This window comes from Rhinolophus ferrumequinum, chromosome 14 (genome assembly GCF_004115265.2).
Source record: "Rhinolophus ferrumequinum isolate MPI-CBG mRhiFer1 chromosome 14, mRhiFer1_v1.p, whole genome shotgun sequence".
Classification (NCBI taxonomy): domain Eukaryota; kingdom Metazoa; phylum Chordata; class Mammalia; order Chiroptera; family Rhinolophidae; genus Rhinolophus; species Rhinolophus ferrumequinum.
The window spans coordinates 10,071,436-10,094,120 of record NC_046297.1 but is presented as its reverse complement, the minus strand read 5'-3'; the positions used below and the strand labels follow the sequence as shown (position 1 = coordinate 10,094,120).

At 42.5% G+C, this 22,685-nt stretch overlaps 1 protein-coding gene and 1 long non-coding RNA gene across 2 annotated transcripts; one reads left to right on the top strand and one right to left on the bottom strand.

The window, feature by feature from the left end:
- Positions 1-839: 839 nt before the first annotated feature.
- MSC (musculin) lies at positions 840-3,509 on the bottom strand. Its single transcript, XM_033125782.1, has 2 exons — positions 2,762-3,509; positions 840-1,906 (listed from the first exon to the last, which is right to left on the bottom strand). Exons 1-2 carry the CDS (start codon positions 3,269-3,271, stop codon positions 1,820-1,822), a joined length of 597 nt encoding a protein of 198 aa, XP_032981673.1. The 5' UTR covers positions 3,272-3,509; the 3' UTR covers positions 840-1,819.
- Positions 2,594-7,763, top strand: LOC117033627 (uncharacterized). Its single transcript, XR_004424935.1, has 3 exons — positions 2,594-2,821; positions 4,033-4,087; positions 7,522-7,763. It is a non-coding gene; the product is annotated as an uncharacterized LOC117033627 (long non-coding RNA).
- The last annotated feature ends 14,922 nt before the right edge of the window (positions 7,764-22,685 follow it).

Below are 22,685 nucleotides of genomic sequence, written 5' to 3'. Positions count from 1 at the left end.
TACCCCACCTCTCTCTCACCTCTTAGACTCCACCTGCATGTTTTCCCTCTGGTCAAAAAAACTGCCTTCCAATTTCATAAAATAAAGTATACACCCCAAATCAGGCAGTTGTTTAGGTAGTTTTATCCTTCACACGTGTCTAAGGGTTCTACAAAGAGAATGTTGCTTTTAAAGAAACCAGTGTTTAAAAAATTGTATGATGAGTTGCCCAAGTTATTACCTCCTGTGTAAATTGCAGTGAAAAGGGAAGAGAGCAAAACAAGGAAAATGAGGTGGTGCACATTCAAAATGCTATATAAATATTACTTGAAAAACAAAAAGCACTACTGAAATACAAACTGGTGTCCTGTTTTATATTGATAGTTTTATTTTGCCAGTTCGAATGAGATCCCCCACTCTGGTGGGGGTGCTGTAGGGGGTCTTGAACTCCTTCAGTCCTATGTATTGGAGTGTGCTGTAGGCTGGAGAAAGCATACTGTGTGTGTGTGTGTGTGAGAGAGAGAGAGAGAGAGAGATGGGCACCTATGTTACTTTCTCAGGGCCTAATAAGCCTCCAGTTCTTGCCTTTCATTAACCCTTGCCTCAGCAAGAAGAACTAGAATCCTAGAACTTAAGGAGAGTTACATGTGGAAATGCAGTGACCCAAATGTGATCCCCACCATTCCCCAGACAATGACCCAACCTCTGTCTAGAGCCCTGTGGGCACCTTTAAGTTAACTTCCAGTCCAGACCAGACTCAGTAAAGGACAACAAAGACCACATTCGGACGCACCCCGGGGGCACTCACTTTTCACAATGAGTTTTATTATTCATAAAAAAATAAATTTATTTACATTTGCTAATTCCTATGGCAGTGCAGCCTCCCGCAGCGGTGCGTTCCCCCCGGGCAGGGTCACTAAATACCAAACAGACTCAGCGGCTCAGAGGGAGAAGGAACGTGGGCAAGGGAGGTGGTGTTGGAAGACGGGGTGACCGGAGCTTGAGGAGGAGGGTCAGGTGGGGACAGTCAGCAGTCACAGGCGGGTCTGCAAGGAGGTGTAGGAAGAGGGATTAGGGGGAGGCCGAAGGAGACCGGAGCCTGGGGGTGGGGGTGGAGGCTCCAGCCTAGAAGGTTCGGGTGGAGGCTAGACCAAAGCCTGGCTAGGAAGGGGCGGGAGCGAGGGCCCTGCCTGCAGCTGGGAGGTTGCGCGGCCGGAGCGCTCCGGGCAGAGCCGGCTCCCACAGGGATACCAAACCCGCCCAGGTATCCACTCTCCTCTCTGCAACTTAAAAACCTGCCCGTTGTGGGTTTCACGTAAGACTTCTGTCTTTGAAGCCAATCATCATGGAGAGCGAGTTCTGACCATGCCTAACCATGAAGGACCGGGCGGTGCAGAGTCCTGCCCTCACGTCTAATGTGAATATCTGGCTCAGCTTGGAAACTAACCCGAGGCGGCTTGGCGCTGGGCTCTGAAGGGAGTGTGGAGGGGTTAGTCTACTGCTGAAGCCCGAAGTTGGGTCTGGGTGCGCGCTCCCCAGACGGAAGGAGGCTCTTTCTGGAGAGGTAAGGTGTGGTGGCCCAGATCCGCAGCAGCTGTAGCCATGGGCTCCCCTCGATGACAGCCACGCCGCCGACGCTCGGGCTCTGCCCCCCTCCCCCCCACACACACACCAGCCACCTGTCTGTGGTGTTCACAGTTCGGGGGGTGGGGTGTGTGTAGGAGAATCCAATGGAACTTTCTTCCCATTCTCTGGGGGTTCTCACGCAGTCTCCCTTCTGTCCGGTACCCCAATCATAAGTGTTTAAGCAGTAATCCCATCGAGTGAGTTTAAATTCGATCTAAGCAGTGGTCCCACACAGTCTGCTGGCTGCGGAAACTTCTTTGGTGTCAGAGTCGGGTCGTCCAGAGACCACAAATGGCCACGTCTGTAAAATCAAAAAGAGCGTCAGATATCGGAGGAGAAACGACGATCTCACACCCAAACCGCTCTCCTAAGTGAACGTTGGGATACCTCTGGCTTTGAGTAGCTCCGATTTTATCAGTGTTCGGGGAATTTTTATGTCTTCTCTCTAAACTAGGATTTTAATTTTACTGGATTTTGATTGTGTGAGATGTGAGGGGTCCACCCATGCTGTCTCCTGAATTGTGCCCTCACGGGGATTCGGTGAAACTTGCAGGAGTTGAGGATTTGGGCGTTTAATTCCCTTCCCCCAACACACACACAACCAGCCCTCTGCGCCAAGTACGAACTGGGATAGGATCTTTCTCAAACCGGGCGAGTTGGCAGGTCGGAGAGGGACTTTCCAGACAAATCCCGTTTGGGGAAACCTCTGCTATTCTGCAAGAAGTTAAAAATCCAAAGACTTTTTAATAGAACTCAGCTTCCCTCCTCGTTTACCAAAAGTAGGGCTTGTTGAATCAAACCTGTCAGATTCTTAGCTAGACAAAGTTGCATTTGGGGACATTTGCCCTTCAATCTGTAACAGGCTAGTGAACTCAAATGGAACCCAGATTCACCCCGGAAGTAGGATGCTAGCCAATAGCTGTCACTGGACACCACGTACAATGATCAGAATGATGCAAACACAGAGCGTGGATGGTCCTCCAGGAAAATGGCTGTCCCCTCCGGTGACTTGGGAGAAACTAAACTGGCCTCCTCACCACCCGCACCAGAAACCCCCTTTCGGGTTCTTCCCAGCGGGCTGACTCTGCCTGGCGCCCAGGAGCGCCTCGGGCATCTCTCAGCGTCTCAGCCCAGGTCTCGCGCGCAGCGCCCCTACCAGGTTCACCGGGTGCACGTAGCCGTTCTCGTAGCGATCCTCCTGAAGCAACTGCCGCAGGTGCGCGATGTAGCTGGAAGCCAGCCGGAGCGTGTCCAGCTTGGAAAGTTTGGTGTCGGGGGGTACCCAGGGCAGGCTGGTCTTGAGCCTGGAGAAGGCTTTGCTTAGTACGCGCATCCGGGCGCGCTCGCGGGCGTTCGCCGCGTTCCGCTGCGACTGCTTGCACTCAGCCGCCGAGCCCTTGGGCGGGAGGGGCTTCTTGCCGCCGCCGCCCCCAGCCACGCGGGGCCTCTTCCTCTTGCAGCCCCCCGCGCTGTCCGCCGCACCCAGGGCGCACCGCTCCTCCTCGCCATCGGGGTCTTCCTCCTCCGCGGACGAGTTGTCACTGGGCGAGATATAGCTGCGCTCCGTGGCGCGGAGGGGCGGCCTTTTGGAGGCAGGAACCGGGTACCCCCGCTGCAGCCCCCGCAGCTCCATGTCCTCTGGGTCGCTCACCGAGCCGGTGGACATCACTGCGTCCCCCACGCCCACGCGCGCCCGCCTTCGTCCTCCAGGCCAGTCTCGCGGTCTCCGCCTTCCGCTCCCTCGCGGAGGCTGGGCCCCGGCTGAGCTCCGAGGAGATCGGAGACCTGGGTAGAGCAGCGAGGAGCCTCGAGAGTGAGCCCTGCAGCTGACCCGATAGCGCGCTGCCAAAAAGTCGGCGCCGGGCCCAGACTCGGCCCGCACAACCGCGAGCTCTGCCTTTTGACAGGACTATTTATCTGTCGTGCTCCTGCTCGGAACAAACCACCCCCGGCAAAAAAGAGGGGGCTAGAAAGGGGGGCAAGAGGTGGGGTGGGGGCGTGGAAGGGGTGGGGAACTGCTTTTGTGAGAGCACACGATCTGCCAGTGGGGGCGGGTAAAGGGAAGTCTCTGCTGAGCCGGACATTTGGGCCCGGGGCCAAGGGACCCTCGGATTGTCAGTATGAGATAACTGTGCGCTGGGCTAGTGAAGGAGGGGACACTTAGAAACCCTAGGATCGCGACCTCTGCTTCCTTCCCAATCTTTTCAGCAGAACTCTTATTTTCCAAGTTCATCACTGATAATGTAAGACCGCCTAGCCAAGCCTTGCCGGGCAAAATAAACAGCACCGAGCACCCCGCAAATTGCCTCTCATTTTCCTTCTTTTCCTTTGATATCGCTTTATGATCTATCTACAAAGCACTTTTATCTACATTGGTTCGTTTCATTTTCAGACATCTGTGACTTAAATGTTATCTCCACTTTGCAGAACTTGGAGCTAAGCCGCAGAGACAGATACTAAGGGACCCCAAGTCACCACACTGGTAAGTAGTAGAAATGAACTCAAAGTCCTTGGTTAGAATCCCTGTCCCCTCCGTATTTCAGTCGCCTCCCCGCCATACATCACAGGATGTTGTATCTGCTATTTTCTAATCTTGAGAGTTCCACGCGTGATTTTGTTTTTAGTAACACAATGCCTACGATAGAGGATACTGCCCCAACGCGTGGAGTAAATGGTCTAGGGAATCCATTACTGTTTCAGATTGTGTATTGGAAAAGCACACTCATGGGTGCAGAATGCTAAGTTAGCACAATAGTCCTACAAGGTAAAAAATGACAAAACAGCACCCAGAATTATCGTGTCCCATGCCAACCCAAAATTAAACACCCTGCCCCTCCCCTCAAAGGAAACAAAACCGCATGCAGTCTCCTCATTTTCTAACTCCAAGAGCCTTTGCAACACGTGGTCTGGGAACGTGTACTTCATTTTGGAGGTACTCACCAATGGGGAGCTACTGAGCGCCTGCTATGTGCCAGTCACGGGGTTCGATGCCCTGTGACTGCCCACTAAGTAGTTTAAACAACAGCAACAAAAAACTAAAACAGTCACAAAATAACTTAAACTCTCTGAGGTTGGGGTACAGTTACTCCGTGAGGCTTCACACTGAGGCGGTCACTTGTCCTTCCCTGCAAACCCTCAGGCTCCTGAATTGAGCGAAGTGCACAGAGACGGGTGTGCAGTCAGCCCACTACAGAGCGGGCAGAAGCATGCAGGCCAGCCTCCCTCCGGGGGCGTCTCCAGCAGAACAAATGCGCCCGGCTCAGCGGCTGAAGCGCCACAACAGGTGGCTGGGCCGGGGCTGACTTCATCAGTCAGGCATCGTTCCACCTTCGTCTCCCTGGCCAAGCCTCCCTCCTGGGGGATGTTTCACACAGCCCCTCCGGCTCACCCGCCTTTGCAAAGGTTTTGTCATTTTGTTGGGGGTCGGGGAGGAGCTTCTTCTGGGATCAGTTGAGTAAAAACTGCAGGCTCTCGGTTCTCTCTGGGCTGGGAAAACTCAAGGAACATATAACAGTTTAGCAATCTTTCCTGAAGTGCTTGAACTTGAACTTGACTCTAGATGCGTGCGAAGGAGGGAAGCAAAAAGAAGGGGGGAGCAAAAAGATGTAAAGACGAGATCTCAGGCTAGCTGTTTGCATCGTCTATTGATGACTTGAAGCTATCAGTATAAATACATAGTCTCACACATTAGAAGCAGGCATATAGGTTTTAAAAATCTGGGTTGTTTATACAGGTGCAGAACAAAGTCTTTCTTTAGAAAGATTAATGGCTGGGAGAGCGCTAGATTTTCTCTAAACAGTCGCAAAAGCTGCACCCAGCCTCAACGCTAAGTGGGTCATGGACAGTTTCTTTTTCTTGGAGGAACCACCGGATCCCAACAATTTGTCCTTGTATTTTTCATAGCTCTTTCCTTTCCTTTTTCCTTCTTTCTCTTCTCATCTCTTCCCTTCCTTTCCTTTCCCTCCTCTCTTCTCTCTCCCTCCCTGGCTTGTTTCCTTCCTTCATTCCTCCCTCCCTCTCTCCCTCCCTCCCGTTCTTTTTCAACAAAGTTATTTTCTATATTTGTCTTTAATCTTTCCTTCATTTTCCCTTTCCCTCTATTTCTTTCTAGTTATATTTTCATTCTTTTGCTTTTTCTCAAGTTGCAGACCCCTAAGGAAGATTAGGAAATGTATCTTCATATACATTTCATGTTAGTATAAATCTGCAGTTTGCTTTAACATCTCTGTAACGATACATGACTTCGTCACCTCTTTACCCTTTCAAAGCGCTTTTCCTTTTCCCTCTCTCTCAATCGGGACAACAGCACCATGAGCTGAACAGTGCAAGTATAACGATCTCTTTTGAAAGCCCAGTTGTTTTAAGTATTTTGGCAAGTTACCACACATTGCAAATGAATAATAAAAACTTTATTTTTGTATTTTAAAAAAGCACATTGAAAACAATTCCTATCTGCCCATGCTTTACAGCCTTTTACGATTTGTAACATGAATAGACAGTTGTTTATGGTATACATTGATGGTCTTGAAATTCTTTAATATGTTCTTTTTTTAAGTATGCATTGGGGGTGGAGTTAAAGTGAGATTAGAAAACAAACATTAATACATTTAGTAATGTTTTTTAATCCTGGCTTTCCTACTTACTGACTGTATGACCTTTGGCAACTTAGTTTATCTGAGGCCCAGATTCCTAATCTATAAAATGAACTATCTATCTTGTGAGAACAAGGAAGCATATGAGCAATTGCCTGGGCCAGAGCCTGGTACGTGGGAGATCAATACATGCCAGTTATTTTTGTTACTATGAATTGCCTTGGGCAATATTCTACCGCTGATCAGTGTGGAGGCCCAGAGCTGACCTGGGTTTTGTACTCCAGGGCTTATTCTGTGGCAGCAGGATGTTTCATGTGTTTTAACTGAAGGCTTCAAGGGTCTGTAGTGCTTCTAGGGTCTGACGGCTTCTAGGGTCTGTAGTCCCATCACCTGACATTTCCCACGGTCCCATAAGGGACATCACTGAGGAAACATGTATGGGAAGGCATTAGAAACTTTTATTTTCTCTAAGTTCTCTCTCCATAAGGTCATACAGGACTTCTTCAAGCCTTACTTTCCCTGTTTAAAAACTAGGATTATACTAAATCAGAGTTACTGAAGGATTACATGAGATTGTGGTACATGCGAAAGCGTGTGTTCAGGTGTCACACAGAAAAGGTGCTTAATATATTAAAATATTTTTTAATGTAGATTTTAGTTTTTTAAAAAAGGGAGAATGAGGTGGAATGATAACTACAGACTATAGAAAAGGACATTCACTGCCACTTCCCTTTCCAACTCTGTAGGAACTACTAGGGGAGGGAGCTGGGAAGGTCAGGCAGGTTTCTCGTAGAGGGAGACCAGGGGCTGCGTCTCTATTGTCAACACTAAGTCATACAGTAGTAAGTAGGTGTTTGAAACATAGGTGTGGACATGCATTTGAATGGGTAGAGTCCTCTGCACATGACTTTCCTGCATCCCCCCACAGCCTCCTGATGTTGTGAGCAGTCCTATTGGCTGAATAAATTGCCTGTATCTTTTGATCTAGAAAAACAAAGAGTTTAGATCAGCACTGGCCAATACGGATGCCAGGAGGCCACTGAGCACTTGAAATGTGGCGAGTCATATACAGTATTGTAAAGCAACACACCAGATGCTGAAGACGATATGAATCCCGCACCTCATTAGTATGTAAAAGACATTTATGTCAAAGAATGATAAGATTTTGGATACATGGGGTTAAAGGAATTAAATTATTAATTTCACCTGTTTCCTTTTACAAAGTGGCTAGAATTACGTGTGTGGCTCGCATGATATTTCTGTTGGATAATTCCGGGATTAACTCTGCAACTGTGCATTGAGTGTCTACTGTTTGCTGTGGCAGGTGTTGGTGAGCCGACTCCTGCCCACTCGGAGGGCACATCCCCGTGGGAAAAAGCACCATAATGCGGGGAGCGCACATTGCATCACGTCTCTTCTCGCCGGTCCCTGCCATCTTGCCTGCACCTCACCATGTGTATCCAACCTCATCTAATCCTCCCAGCCCTAGAACACGCGGGGAATCACTTCCGGTTGGATTTCCCGCAGCCCTTTGTAACGGGAAACTTCGTCCAGGATTGGAGATGGGGCTTGATCCCCAGGAGGGGAACGCCACCCTGTGGATATGACATTGGCTTGGCCGGCTCCCATGACCAGTTCCTTGGCCTTTTGGAAGCCGCCCCGGGTCCAGGGGACGAGGCTCGGGCCAAAGAGACACAGGCTACGGGTCATGAGGAGCGCAAGTCAGTGGTGTGTAGGCCTCGTGGTGCGCTGGTCAGCTCTGGGGCACATCCTGTGGAGGCAGGTCACGTTGGGGGCACCGAGGCAGGCCTTTCCCACCCCGTGGCTGTTTCTTCATGAACACCAAGCCTGGGCCCAGCTCCAGGTCAGCCTGTGTCCCGGGTCACTGAGGATGTCCTCGGCCTTCCAGAACGTCCCCACGCACCCTGCCCAGGAAGATTAGGAGTTCCTGGCACTTGAACCCCGCCAGCCACGTGGTCAGGCACCTTTGGGAACAGTCATATTCGACAGGAGGAGCCATCTGTCATCCATGACTCAACCAGTTCTCCACTGCTGGTTTATTTAAGAACTGCGGCAAGATTTTTGCCTCCTGTATCCCTGGGAGGCCTTCGTGTGCAGAGGGGCCGCGGCCTGGATACGTCAAGTTCGCGGAGGCTGAAAGTGGAAAATCCCTGGTTAAGAGTGAGAAAGGGGAGACGGAAAGGAATAAAACTCAGAGACCTGGCTTTCTCTCCCATTCAGGACAGGAGAAAAACTCCTCATTGTCTTGAAAACTAAAAGTGCACACGGCTTTGGAAAAACACTTTTTAAAGCAGTATCTGGATTCTAGGGAGCTGGTGCCAAGGCCTAACTGTTTTCACAAACCCCGACTGGAAGACTGTGTGACTCCTGCAAATGGCTTTGAATACTAGGTTCTCAGAGTAAAGCAGCCTGGCTCTCAGGAAGAAAAAGCCCTGTGGCCAAAGCCCTTTTGCAGAATCCCGGGACCTCACTGACCAGGAGACTCCTGAAGGAGGAGCTAGTCTGGACTGTGGCTCCAGTTTGAGAACAGTCTTCTATTTTTAAAAAAAATCCCTTGAGGCAGACTTTCACTCTCAGAAGCTGAGCAACTTCTGTCGCAGGAGATTTTTCTTTTGCTGTTGAATCTTATCGGCGATACTCCATTATAGAAACATCCCTTGCAATGTAGTGCACAGCTCTGGTCTCCAGGATGTGGTCCCAAGCCTTGTTTGATTTAACCCAGAAGAGCAGTGTGGCACTTACTGGAAAGAGCCCCCTCTGCTGTGGACATTAGGAGATCTCTGCATTTACCAGCTGAGTGGCCCAGGGCCACTTGCTTGCCTTCTCGGAGCTGTTTCTCTGTGTACAACCCATCTTCCAGGTGGTCCTGTGGGCCTTGAGTGGGTCAATGAGACTTTGGTGTGCAGGCTCCCCTGGAAATGGTAGAACATTAGCCAAGGTCAGTGATGACGTCATTGTCCGCATGCTCTCTCCTAGGCGCTCCTTCTTTCCCTACCCCTCTCCCAATAGTACACCCTGCTCAGAATCACTCTCATTTTAGCAGCCCCCCAGCCCCCCACCCCCACACCCCAACATCCTGCTGTAGAACACCAAGTGAAAATTAAGTGCTTCCTGGCGCCAAAGGAAGTTGGCCTGTAATAGATACTTTGTGGTGTCAGAGAGCCGGGATTCTGTACACTTTGTCAAGCAGTCCCTTACCCAGCTCTTCTGTAGAAGAGAGGCCTGGCTTATTTAGGAGTACAGACAAACTTTGTTTCCCTAGCTAGCCCCAAGCCCCTCTGACCTCCAATTCTAAAATGAGCTCTCCCCGATGATCTCAGAACAGGGAGGTGTTGTGGGAAATGTGCCCACTTTTTCTTGATTGTTTTCCCCCGTTTGGCTTGCTTGTTCTGCTCTGCTCAATTAGCAGACATAATGAGCTGGTTACTTTGCAGGGGAAAACAAAACAAAACAAACCACCCTGCTGCATTCCTCCGTAGGTTGCAGTCTCAAAGGAGAATTCCTTGAGGATGTTGCAACAGAACTAGATAAGGTCTTCTCATGTCTTGTTTTATCACCATTCCTCTGTTCTTCCTTAGATTGCCACGGGCAGGCAACTTCCTTTAGGGAAGAGAGGAGCAGAATTAAAATAAATGAGGGGAAAATGAAAAGATGAACGTGTAAGCTCGATGAAGGCAGAGGTGTGTTATGTTCCTCTGGGTATCCTCAGCGCCTAGCAGCTTATGAAAGGCACAACCTAAATATTTGATGATTGAAAACGTTCACAAACACATGAACACAATCCATTCTACACCCGTAATTAATGGAAACGCACACTCAACCCATTATTTTTCCTTCATTTAACCAAGTCAGTTCATTCCTAGGTGCTCTACCTTACTGTCAACACTTACAGGGACCCAGTTACATTTCTCATTCACTGAATAGACTTCTAAAGAATATTGCCTGTTTTCAAATGTGATTTACAGTATATCTATCTACTCACCATATACAGTACTCTACTTGCCATAACCCCAGAGTTAATTCTAAATGACTGAAGAATTTCATTTATTATAACCATCCAGGTAATATAAAAAAAATAAAATCTAGCTTTAAATACTATTCACAATATTTTTTCCTGATTGAAAGAGTTCAGGATTTTTATAAAATTGCAGGGATTTATAAAAATTGCAGAATTTTTATCAAATTTCATCACTGACCTACAAAGCCTCCAATTAAACCTTTATCATAAGTAAGGAGAGAACGGAGCCCTCAAAGGTGCACACATTGAACGGGTGAGCAGAGAAGGGGGATTCAGAGAAAGAAAGGCTGTGACCAGAGAGGTGAGAGGGAAACCAAGAGAGGGTAGTGTTATTGACAGCAAGGGAGGAGTTTCAGGAAATAATGGGTGGGGACTTCCACTTGAGATGGTATGGTAAGGTCATGTTCTGAAGCTTCCCATGTGCGCCGGACACATTGCAGAGTTAAGATGTAAAAATAGAAAACTGAAAAGACAGAGCCACGTTCAGAAGCAAGAAAAGTACCTGGGTAGACCAGCAGTGGCACCGTGACTGAGTGTTGAGTGGGCTGAAGGTCCTGGCAGACCCCCGGGGTCTCCTCCAGGCTGGGGCATCCCTGCAGATAATGAAGGGGACTCTAACTGTCCCATGTGCGAGGGACACTGATCTGGTCACTGCTTAAATTATGGTGCTGGAGGAGGGCCACCTTAATGAATGGGCCCCTAAGGAAGCAAAGGGAAGCAGGCCCAGTCAGCATATTGGCTCTGTGACTGGGTCATCCGCGTTCATTTTTTCCCCCTCTTAATTATGGGTGCCAGTTTCCGGCTGCTTTGCATGCCAGGTAACTTTTATTTGGATGCCAGACATTGTAAATTTTGCCTATTGGGTGCTGGATATCTTTGTCTTCCGATAAATACTCATGTTATCGAGTTCTGTTCTGGAATGCAAGTAAGTTACTTGCAAATAGTATATGGTAATCCTTTTCGGTCTTGCCTTTAAGATTGGTACAAGGAGTCAGAGCAGGGCTCCTTCTAGCACTACTTATTCTCCTTACTGAAGCAAGACTCTTCTGAGCACTCAACCCGGTGCCCTGTAAATCAGATTTTCCAGTTTGGCTGGAACAGGTATTGTTCCTGGTCGGGTGTGAGTTCCTGGCAATGTTCCCTTGAATCTTTTTTGGTGGGTCTTCCTTCAGCCGCTGCTAGTTTCCTTATATGTTTATGTTGATCAGCGGGCTACTCTGTGGGAACCCTCAGCCGATCTCCAGAATCCTCTCTCTGGTACTCTGTTCTGTGAATTCTAGCTGCCTCGTTCTCTCGTTTCTCAGATTCATCTTCTCAGCTCAAGAAGTTGGCCTGGGTCCCTGCTTTCTGCTCCCCAGCCTGGAAACCTCTGTCATAGCCGTAGCTGGGGCAATTCTAGCAATGACAGGGCTTCCTGTGTTTGTTTCCCATCTCTCAGGGTCCTCTGTCCTTTACCCCGTCATGCCCCCTGTTTGTAGAACCATTACTTCGTGTAGTTTGTCTCTTTTGTGGTTGTTTCAAGTTGGAAGAGGAAGGCGTATTTCTGGTATTCCATCTTGTCCGCAAGTGGAAGTCTTTGGAATTACACCTTAGCAGGCAACCGTTTCCTTTTTGTTTTGCTTTTAAGGGTGTGAGTTACTTAAGCATGCTTATATTTTGAGGAAGAGATGAACGATATTTAAAATATGAGAAAACAGAGAATAGCGATGGGCCCAGGTCCCAGAAGAGGTAGAAGGAGATGACGAAGAGGAGAGACACCTCTTTGCCTGCAATGAGATGAAAATAGATAATGTAGGGTGCCACTGTAGGTGCCGCTGGAGGTTTGTAATGGGAAGAAAGAGAGGTTAGCCCCTGATGGTGTCTGTTTTCTCAGTGGAGTATATATTAAGGTTATCAGCTTGGACTAAGTGAGTAAACATCAGGTATCCGGATTAACAGGGGAATCACCGTTTTGGAGAATATAAAAAGGGTCTCATTAGCTTTAAGAAAAAGTATTTCAAAGCAGTGGAGGGGCCTGGAAGAAGTTGGCTGATTATCTCTCACACCCATTAACAAAAGTGAAATGTCCTAGCATTGTGGATACTGTGTAGTGGTTTTCAGTTAGAAATCATTGTATCTCGCTTGTAGGATTGCCTGTTTACACCTTTGGTGACAAGGACTTGCAAGAACAAGCCGATTAATGGGTTCGTTAGGTTTTGATGGGACAGAGACACAATTTAGGAACATGAAGTTTACAGGAGATACTTAGAGATTTAGGTGAAGCTTCTGTTGTTGGGGAACCATGGTTGCAGCAGGGAGGCAAAATGAAGGCATACTTTTATTATATATTTTTTTCTTTTCTCTTTCGAGGATCAGTAGAGAGGGAAGGATTTGCAAAGATACGGTACTGCAATGTTACACAAGTCCTGAGGGTACCATTGTCTGTATACAATGTGGAAGACTCTCTATTATATTTTTCAATTGCACCTTGTTTATGTAAAATGGCCTTGAGACCAAAGTACATGAATGCATGCCTGCGTGCATGCATACATAAACACGATGTTCAAAATTTAGGCTACCTGGAGGGATTAGCAGATTTCTTTCACTATATCCCACAGCCATGTAGAACACAGCAAATATTGGGTACTTTAAATCAATAATAAGCCTCTGATTTCTCAGTACAAGCCATAGGGTACTGGCATGTGATCTGTAGTTTAACCGGGGAAAAAGGTGGAGTAGGTCCTGTTGGTCCCCCACTGCCCTTATTTTCTCATTCTGTACCCTAAATTTCAGTATCTTCTCAAATTTTGTGATGAAGAGATTGAGGATAAGGGAGATAAAGTTCCCTGCCAGGGTCACAGAGATAGTTGAAGGGGAACTCAGATGTCTAGAATAAAAGTCTCGTTAGCGTGTCGTACCTACGATGGTGACTTATATGTGTCACCTTGGCTGGGTCACAGTACCCACGTATTTGGTCAAACATTGTTCTAGATATTTTTGTAGACCTCTTTTTTATTTTTTTTTAGATAAGTTTAACATTTAAATCAGTAGACTTTGGATAAAGCAGATTATCCTCCATAATGCGAGTAGGACTTATCCCATCGGTGAGTCTTAATAGAAAAACACTAACTTCCCCAAAAGAGGAGGAAATTTCACCAGAAAATTCCTGCCTTCAGACTTGGATTCCAACACTTCCCTCTGTCTCCAGCCTGTTGACCTACCCTGCAGAAAATGCTCTTGGGCAAAGCATGTTAAACCCTAGAGAATTTAGTAAGCACGTGTAATGCTAGGTACTCTGTGCCTACATTGGGAGCATTTAAATTACAAAGGGATAGTGAATCTCATAGTTCTTGAAATTTAGTCTTCATTGTAGAAGTCATGGAAAAATTAGTCTAGCCAGGGAAGAAACTGCCCCAAGTAACTATTAAATATCAACACAGTGACTTTTCATATTTTCTTTTAATATTATTATGCTACTGGGTTGAAAAATATTAATTTTAATTATATATGTTTTCACATTGCTTGGATGGATATCACCACTGAATCCTTTCTTTTGATAGGAATATAATTCTAATATCATAAAATTCACCATTTACAAATGTGCGTGGAATTCAGTGGTTTTTAGTATATTCACAAGATTGTGCAACCATTACCATTGGGTATTTCCCAAACATTTTTAGCTTGCCAAACATTTTTATCATCCCCAAATGAAACCTGATAACAATTAGAAGTCACTCCCTACCTCCTGGGAACCACTCCTCCAGTCGGAAACCACGAGTCTTTCTGTATCGCTGTATTTGTCTATTCTGGACGTTATTACATGAATGGAATCATCGAATTCTGTCAACCATCCATATAATAAGACACAGACCTTTTGTGCCTGGTTTATTTCACTAAGTATAAGGTTTCTCAAGGTTTATATATGTTTTAGCATATATTGGTACTTCATTTTCCTATGACTGGATAATATTTCGTCATGCATATATACCAAATTTTGTTTATTCATTTAATTCATGGACATTTGGGTTGTTTCCACTTTTGGACTGTTATGAATAATGATGCTATGGATATGTGAGTATAAGATTTTGTGTAAACATCGGTTTTCAAGTCTCTTGGGTATATATCTTAAGAGTGGAATATATCTAAGCGTAGAAAGCTGAGTCATATGGTAACTCTATTTAACTTTTTGAGAATCTTATCAGATTGTTTACCAAAGTGGCCGTACCATTTTATATTTCCAGAAGCAATGTAGAAAGGTCCCAATTTCTCTACATCCTCACCAACACTTTTTATTGTCCTTGGTTTCGATTATGCCAATGTTTTGTCATGCCAATGGATGTGAAGTGATGTCTCATTGCGGTGTTGATTTGCATTTCCCTAATGACTAGTGAGGTTCAGAAGTTTTTAATGTGCTTTTTGGCGATTTGTGTCTTCTTTGGAGAAATGTCTATTTAAATGCTTTAGTCAATTTTTTCACTGGATTGTTTGTCTTTAGGTTGATTTGTAACTGGTCAATTTTTTTGCTGAATATTACATCCTAATCAAATATATATGATGGGCTAACATTTTCTCCCCTTCTGTAGGTTGTCTTTTTACTTGGTAGTGTCCTTTAAAGCACAAAAGTTTTTAAATTTTGACAAGTCTAATTATTTTTTTATTTGTTTGCTTAGGCTTTGGGTATCATGTCTAAGAAATCGTTATCTAATCCATGGTCACAAAGCTGTTTTCTGTGTTTTCTTCTAGAGTTTTATAGTTTTAGTTCTAAGAGTTTTATAGTTTTAGCTTTTCTGTCTAGCTCTATGGTTGATTTTCAGTTAATTTTTATCTATGGTGTAAGATAGGGATCTGACTTGATTGTTTGCATGTGGGTATCCACTGGCCTCACACTGTTGAAAAGACTGTTCTTCCCCCATTGAATTGTCTTGGTACTCTTGTCAAAAGTGAATTGATCGTAAATGTAAGTGTATGTTTATGGACTCTCAATTCTATTTCGTTGATCTGTGTGTCTATTCTTACACTAACACCATAAAGTCTTGATTCCTGTAGCTTTCTCATATGTTTTCAAATTGGGGCTCTTTTTTAAGATTGCTTTGGCTATTTTGTGTGCTTCGAGTTTCTATATGAGTTTTATGATCAGTTTGTCAGTTTCTCAAAAATAGCCAGAGGGGACTTTAATAGGGATTGGACTGAATCTGTACATTAATTTAGGAGAATATTGTAACAATATTAAATTTTTCTGATCCATTAACATGGGATATGCATTCATTTAAGTGTTCTTTACTGTCTTTCAACAATGCTTTGTGGTTTTCAGGATATAACTTTGGCACTTCACTTGTTAAATTTATTCCTAAATATTTATATTTTTGAATGCTTTGGTAAATGGAATTACTTTTTAATTTCCTTTTTGGATTGTTCATTGCTAGTACCTATAAATACAATTGATGTTTTTTGCATATTAATCTTGTACCCTACAAACTTTCTGAACTACTTGATTAGTTCCAATAGTTTTTTGTTGATTCCTTAGGATTTTCTGTACGTCGATTATGTCATCTTCAAATAGTTTTACTTCTTCCTTTCCAATTTGGATGCCTTTTATTTATTTATTTTTGTCTACTTGCCCTAGCTAGAACTCCAGTATATGTTGAATAGAAGGGGCAAGAATATCTTATACATCCTTCTCTTATTCCTGATCTTAGGGAAAAAGTATTCGTTCTTTCACCAATAAGTATGATGTTAGTTGTGTGTTTTAATAATGCCCTTTCTGACCTTGAAGTATTCAATTTCTAGGTGTTAAGTGTTTTTTATCAGAAAAGGACATTGGATTTTGCAAAACACTTTTTCTTTTTCTATTTAGATGATCATGTAGTTTTTCTCCTTTGTTCTATTGGTATGGTTTGTTACATGTATGCTTTTGGATGTGAAACCAACATTGCATTCCTGGAAAATTCTAATTGGTCATGATGGCTAATCCTTTTTAAGTGTTGCTCGATTTGGTTTGCTAGTATTTTATTGAAGATATTTGTATCTATATATCATAAGAGATAGTGGTGTTTTTTTTCTTTTTATGTGTTTACTCTGTTTTTGGTATCAGGGTAATACTGGCATCATGGAATGAGTTAGGAAGTGTTTCCTCCTCTTCTGTTTTTTGAAAGAGTTTGTGAAGGATTGGACTTCATTATTCTTTAAATGTTTACTATAATTCAGCAGTGCATTCATGGGCTTTTCCTTGTGGGGGATTTTTTGATTACTAATTTAATCACTTGTTACAAGTCTATTCAGAAACTTTGTTTCTTCTTGAGTCAGTTTTGCTAGTTTGTGTCTTTATCTGAAGTGTCTGTATTATCTAGACTATCTAATTTGTTGGCATATAGGTGTTCATAGTATCACCTTATAATCTTTTTTATTTTTGTAAAGTCACTAATAGTGTCCTCTCTTTAATTTGTGATGTTTTTAATTTGAGTCCTGTCTCTTCTTTTTGGTAAGTCCAGCTAAAGGTTTGTTCATTTTGTTGATATTTTTGAAGAGCCAACTGTTGATTTTTACTCATTGTCCTTTATTTTTATATTCTCTATTTTATTTGTTTCCAAAATAATTATTATTTTCTTCCTTCTGCTTGCATTCGGTTTAGTTTTTTTGTTTTGTTTTGTTTTTCCCTTATTTCTTAGTGTGAACGTTTAGGTTATTGGTTTGAAGTGGTGTACTTTTTTTTCTTTTTCAATATTGGCATTTACAGTTGTGATGGATAATTTTATGTGTCAGCTTAGAGTAAGAGATGCCCAAATAGCTAGGAAAACATTGTTTTGGGATGTGTCTGTGAGGATGCCTCCAGAAGAAATTAACATTTGTATCAGTTAACTGCATGAAAAACACCACCTTCACCAATGTGAGTAGGCATCATTTAATCTCTGAGAGTCTGAATAGAAGAAAAGGTGGAGGAAGGATGAATTCACTCTCTCTGCTTGAGTTGAGATTATCCATCTTCTTCTGGCCTTGAACATCAACTCTCTTATTTCTTAGCCCTTCAGACTAGAACTGAATTATACCACGGGCTTTCCTGGTTCTCCAGCTTACATATGGCAGATTGTGGGACTTCTCAGCTTCCATATTCCAGTGAGACAATTCCTAAAATAAATAACTAAATAACTAAATCAATACACATGTATGTATATATATTCTATTGGCTTTCTCTGGAAAACCCTAACACAACAGATACAAATTTTTCTCAAGCACTTCTTTCAGTTATATTCCTTAAGTTTTGGTTTATTGTGTCCTTATTTCCTTTCAGCGAAGTACATTTTAATTTCCTTTGTTATGTCTTCTTTGACTTGTTGATTTTTTTTTTTAGGAGTGTGTTGTACAGAGGGTGCCAGAAATTTTAAGAAAGGAAACAAACTGTATTAAAATTGTAATATTCAATATACACCAATAACAAAAGATTAATACAAGTCATGTGTATACATATTTTTGGCACCCTTGGTATATGTGAGCTCCCAAATATCTGTCTATTATTGGAGGAATACATTGCATTTTATCAATTCTTTTAAATTTACTGAGACTTTTCCTGTACTCCAGCATTTGGTCTATCCTGGAGAATGTTTCATGTGCATTTGAGAAGAATGTATATTCTACCGTTGTTGTATGGAAAGTTCCTTAGATGTCTGCGAGGTCAACATGGTTTATAGTAATAGTACTGTTAAAGTATTTGATTTCTTTGTTGATTTTCTTTCTGGTTCTGTCCATTATTGAAAATGGGATATTGAAGTTCAACCACTATTGTTGAACTTTTCTAATTATTTCATTAATTCTGACAGTTTTAGCTTCCTGTATTTTGGGTCTCTGTTGTTAGGTACATGTAAGTTTATAATTGTCATATTTTCTTGATGGATTGGTCCTTTTATTATTATTATTATAAAATGTCATTCATTAATCTGGCAAAATGTTGTTTTAAAGTATATTTTATCTGTTATGAATATTGTCACTCTAGCTATTTGTAAGGTACATTTTTTTCTATCCTTTTATTTTCAAACTGTCTTAGAATCTACAGCATATCTTTTGTAAACAGCATATAATTGGATTTTTTTTCCATTTTGCCATTAATTTTTAGTAGTTAAGTAATTAATTTATAGATAGTTCAGTTACCAATGCGGTAGGATTTATGCCTGCTATTTTACTACTCATTTGTTTGTTTGTTTGTTTGTTTTTTACATATCTTATGTCTTTTTTTATTTCTATCTTCTTCCATTACTGCTTCCTTTTGTGTTAAATAAATATGTTTTGGTGTACCATTTTATCGTGTTTCCCTGAAAATAAAACCTAGCTGGACAATCAGCTCTAATGCATCTTTTGGAGCAAAAATTAATAGAAGACCTGGTATTATATTATATTATACTATATATTATATTATTATAGACCCGGTCTTATGTAATAGTAAAATAAGACTGGGTCTTATATTAATTTTTGCTCCAAAAGATGCATTAGAGCTCATTGTCTGGCTAGGTCTTATTTTCGGGGAAACATGATTAATTCTCTTGTCATTTCTTTTATTATATATTTTTGGGGGTTATTTCTTTTTGGCTGCCCTGGGGATTACAATTAACATCTTAATTTATAACAATCCATTTCAGATTAATACCAACTTAATTTGAATAGCATATGAAAACTTTGCTCCTCAGAGCTCTGCTGCCTTCCCCTTCTTTGTCCTGTTATTGTCATACAAATTGCATCTTTATACATTGAAAGCCCATCAGTACTGATTTTTTATTTTTCTGTATGCAGCTGTTTTCAAAATCAAGTAGGAGAGTGACCAACAACAAAAAAACATTTATACCATCTTTTGTATTCACCTACGTATTAGGTTAGTGCAAAAGTAATTGCAGTTTAAAAGGTTAAAAATAATTGCAAAGACCGCAATTACTTTTGCACCAACCTATAGTTACCTTCACCAGTGCTCTTTTCTTAAAAAATTCATTTGGATTCAAGGATTTCCATTATTGTTTAGTGTCCTTTCTTTTCAGATTGTAGGACATCCTTTGCTATATTTTGTAGGCAGGTCAGCTAGTGACAAATTTTCTCAGTTTTTAAAATATCTGATAATGAATTAATTTGCTTTTCATGTTTGAAAAGTGTAGTTTTGCTGGATGTTGAATATTCTCTTTTCAGCAATTTGAATATATCATCCAACTGCCCTGTTGTCCCCGTGGTTTCTGTAAGAAATCAGCTATTAATCTTATTGGGGATCCCTTTTGTGTGATGAGTCCCTTCTCACTGTTTTCAAGGCTCCCTCTTTGTCTTTTGACAGTTTTATTTTGATCTACATCAGTGCGGATATTTGAATTTATCTACTAGTTTGTTGAGTTTCTGGGATGTGTAGATTCATGCCTCTCATCAAATGTGTGAGGATTTCAGTCAATTTTTTTTTTTTTCCAAATAGTCTTTCTTCCTCTTCCTGCCTCTTTTTTTTAGGACTCCCATAATGCATATAGTGTTTTTGATTATGTCCTACAGGTCACTGAGTCTCTTTTATATTTTTAATTTATTTTTATTTCTGTTTCTGAGATTGGGTACTCCTAATTTAGCTGCCTCATAGTTTACTGGTTCTTTCTTCTGGCTGCCCAAATCACCTGTTGAAACTCCTTTGGTGAATTTTTTTCATTTAAATTTATGGGGCGTTTTTTTGTTTTGTTTTTTTAATTTCAGAATTTCTGTTTGTTTGTTTTTAACAATTTCTGCCTCTAATGATATTCTTTATTTGGTGAAATATTGTTCTCATACATTCCTTTAGTTTTTACACACGTTTTTCTTTTAAAAGTGCTTTGAACATATTTAAAATAGCGAATTTAAAGTGTTTGTCCAGCAAGTCCAATGTCTGGGCTTCCTTAGGGATAGTTTTCTATGGGTTGCTTCCCCGTCCTCATGTATGAGTCATACTTTATTGTTTCTTTGCATGCCTCATAATTTTTTGTAGAAAACTGGACATTTAAAATAATATAATGTGGAAACTCTGGAAATCAGATTCTTCCTCCTGTCCAGGGTTTGCTGTTGTTGGTGTTTGTTTAGTGACTTTTCTGCACTGATTATGTGGTCTGTATTTTTTGCCATCTGTGGTCACCTAAGTTTCTACTTGGTTAGCTTCATGCTCCCACAGTGATTTGACAGACATGTCCTTACATGCCTGGAACATCCCAGTCTATGCTGGGGGCCTTTGTGTGGTGTGTGTGTGTGTGTGTGTGTGTGTGTGTGTGTGTGTGTGTGTTGGGGCACAGCTTTCACATTCAGTCAGACAATTTACATTTCTGCCTTCACTTCCTACTTGCACAGAGCATCAAGGTCAGGTAGAGGAGAGTTGAGGGCCTTTCCTGTCTTTCCAAAGACATGCACAGCTCTGGGAATGTGCACAAACTTATCTGTGTTTATAGCTTTCTTGATTCCCAGGAGCATGTCAGAGCTTTTCAAAGCCCCTATGGAAATCTCATCCCTGAGCTTTTCCCTTTAAAACTTTTAGTTAGCCCATTCTTTTTCTCATCTCTAATTTGCCACCTTAGGCAGCTTCACACTTAAACAATTGCCTCTAATTGTTTTTGACAAATGCACCTGGAAAAAAAACTTTTTGCACTGGGTGAGCTCTGAGTCAGGTTAAATACTTGTACATCTTACAAATGAGGCCTTCCACTGAACCAAACTGACAGGTCAAATAAGGATAATTCTCTTGAAATGAGACTTTAAAGGAGCACCACCCAACTCTGCTCCCTCCAGTAGCTGCCAGGCCGCATTGTTTTCACTGTGATTGTCAGCTGTCAGTTTTCAAGGCTACTGTAGAGCCAGAGGGGGGGAAATGGGAATAGGACAAGGTAAAATGCCACAAAACACACTGTTCTTCCCAAGATTTAGCTTTCTTTTGTTCTTGAAAAACCATTGTTCAGATTGCCGAGAGCCTTTGGTTAACTTCTAGCATTCTGAAAATAGTAATTATGACAATTTTTGTGAGTTTTCTCATTACTTTTATGGACGAGAGACTTTTTAGAGGTCCTTACTCTGCCATTTTTGCTGGGACATGACATGTCCTTTCCCACTGAATCTTGATGTGTGTTATATATTTTGTGAGCTCCAATGAAAAGGGTCATAAACCAAGTGCCAATTCTCCTGATTACATGTAGGAAGGAAAATATTAAGAGGTCCCACATATGTTGAGGAATTCACATTCAATCTTTTCTGAAGTTTTCAACTTCTCTTGGTGCAAGAATCAGAGCAGAGCAGGGGACCCATGCAGCAACTAGCTACTGGGATTCAGCAAATTATCTTCACATCGCTTGTCTGTCACAGCCTCCTATGTAAACCACACTCTTGTGCATTTGTATTTTTGCCTCTCCATCTTTCTCAATAGCTTCTCTGTGGTTAGAATTTCCATGGCAGGGGCTGAATTGTTCCCTGGAGAGAGTCTGGCCTGGCAACAGCTGTGCCCGCAAGGCTTAGCCTCCATATCCAAGAGGGAAAGCTACTCAGAGGAAGGGATCAGCTTTAACTATTTGCATCTCTGATGATGAGAAGTTGATATGCTCTAATACTTTTGTAAGACAGTTCCTAGGTGAATAAAAATAAACAGGACATATTTAATTTCTTTCTGTAATTCTTACCTCCCTATTACTTTCACATACAAGCCACTATGACCAAGCAGCAATAGTCATTTTAGCAAACATTCAATCAATACATTCTGTGATGAACCCAGCTGATAAAAGTTCATTCTTTCGGCAAGGACGTGGTGAGCACCTGCTATGGACTAGCATGTGATTAAATATTTTGCCATCATTCTCCCCGAATTCCAGGACTTTCCCATTCCTTCTGTATCCTGGTTGTGAACTATGAACTATGAAATTGACTTTATTTTTACTGCCCCTTGATTCTTTCCATAAACACAGAACAAAGTGATCCAGATGTCACACAGAATATTCAATGTGCGCCTCTCTCTCTCTCTCTTTCTTTCACACACACACACACACACACACACACACACACACACACATACACACACAGTGAAATAGAAAAATTACCTATAAAACCAAGGAACAATAAGTGAAGATAATTTTTTAAGCTCATCTTCATAGTATGAGACAAGGCATACTGGAGAGTACTTATCCATTCTTTCTCCACTGGTTTTGCTCAACATCCAGAGACACGTTCAGATACTAACTTGAGCTATTGAGATTGTGGAGAAATTCTCCTCTCAAAAGATTGCACCTGTAAATCAAATGTTTGCGAGATAGCATTTAAAAAATATTTCATCAGTTTACGTTGTAGAGTTCAGAATTTCCTGGTTTGGTATTGGAGGAAGAGAGATGGCCAAAGCGCTCCTATTTACTGTCTGTCACCTTGTTTCCTCTTTGCACATAAGCAGATGTATTCTGCACGTGGCTTGATACTCCCAGTTATGTGGGGGAGGGTGGGAACACTGACAGCTGCCAGGACGACCGCACTGG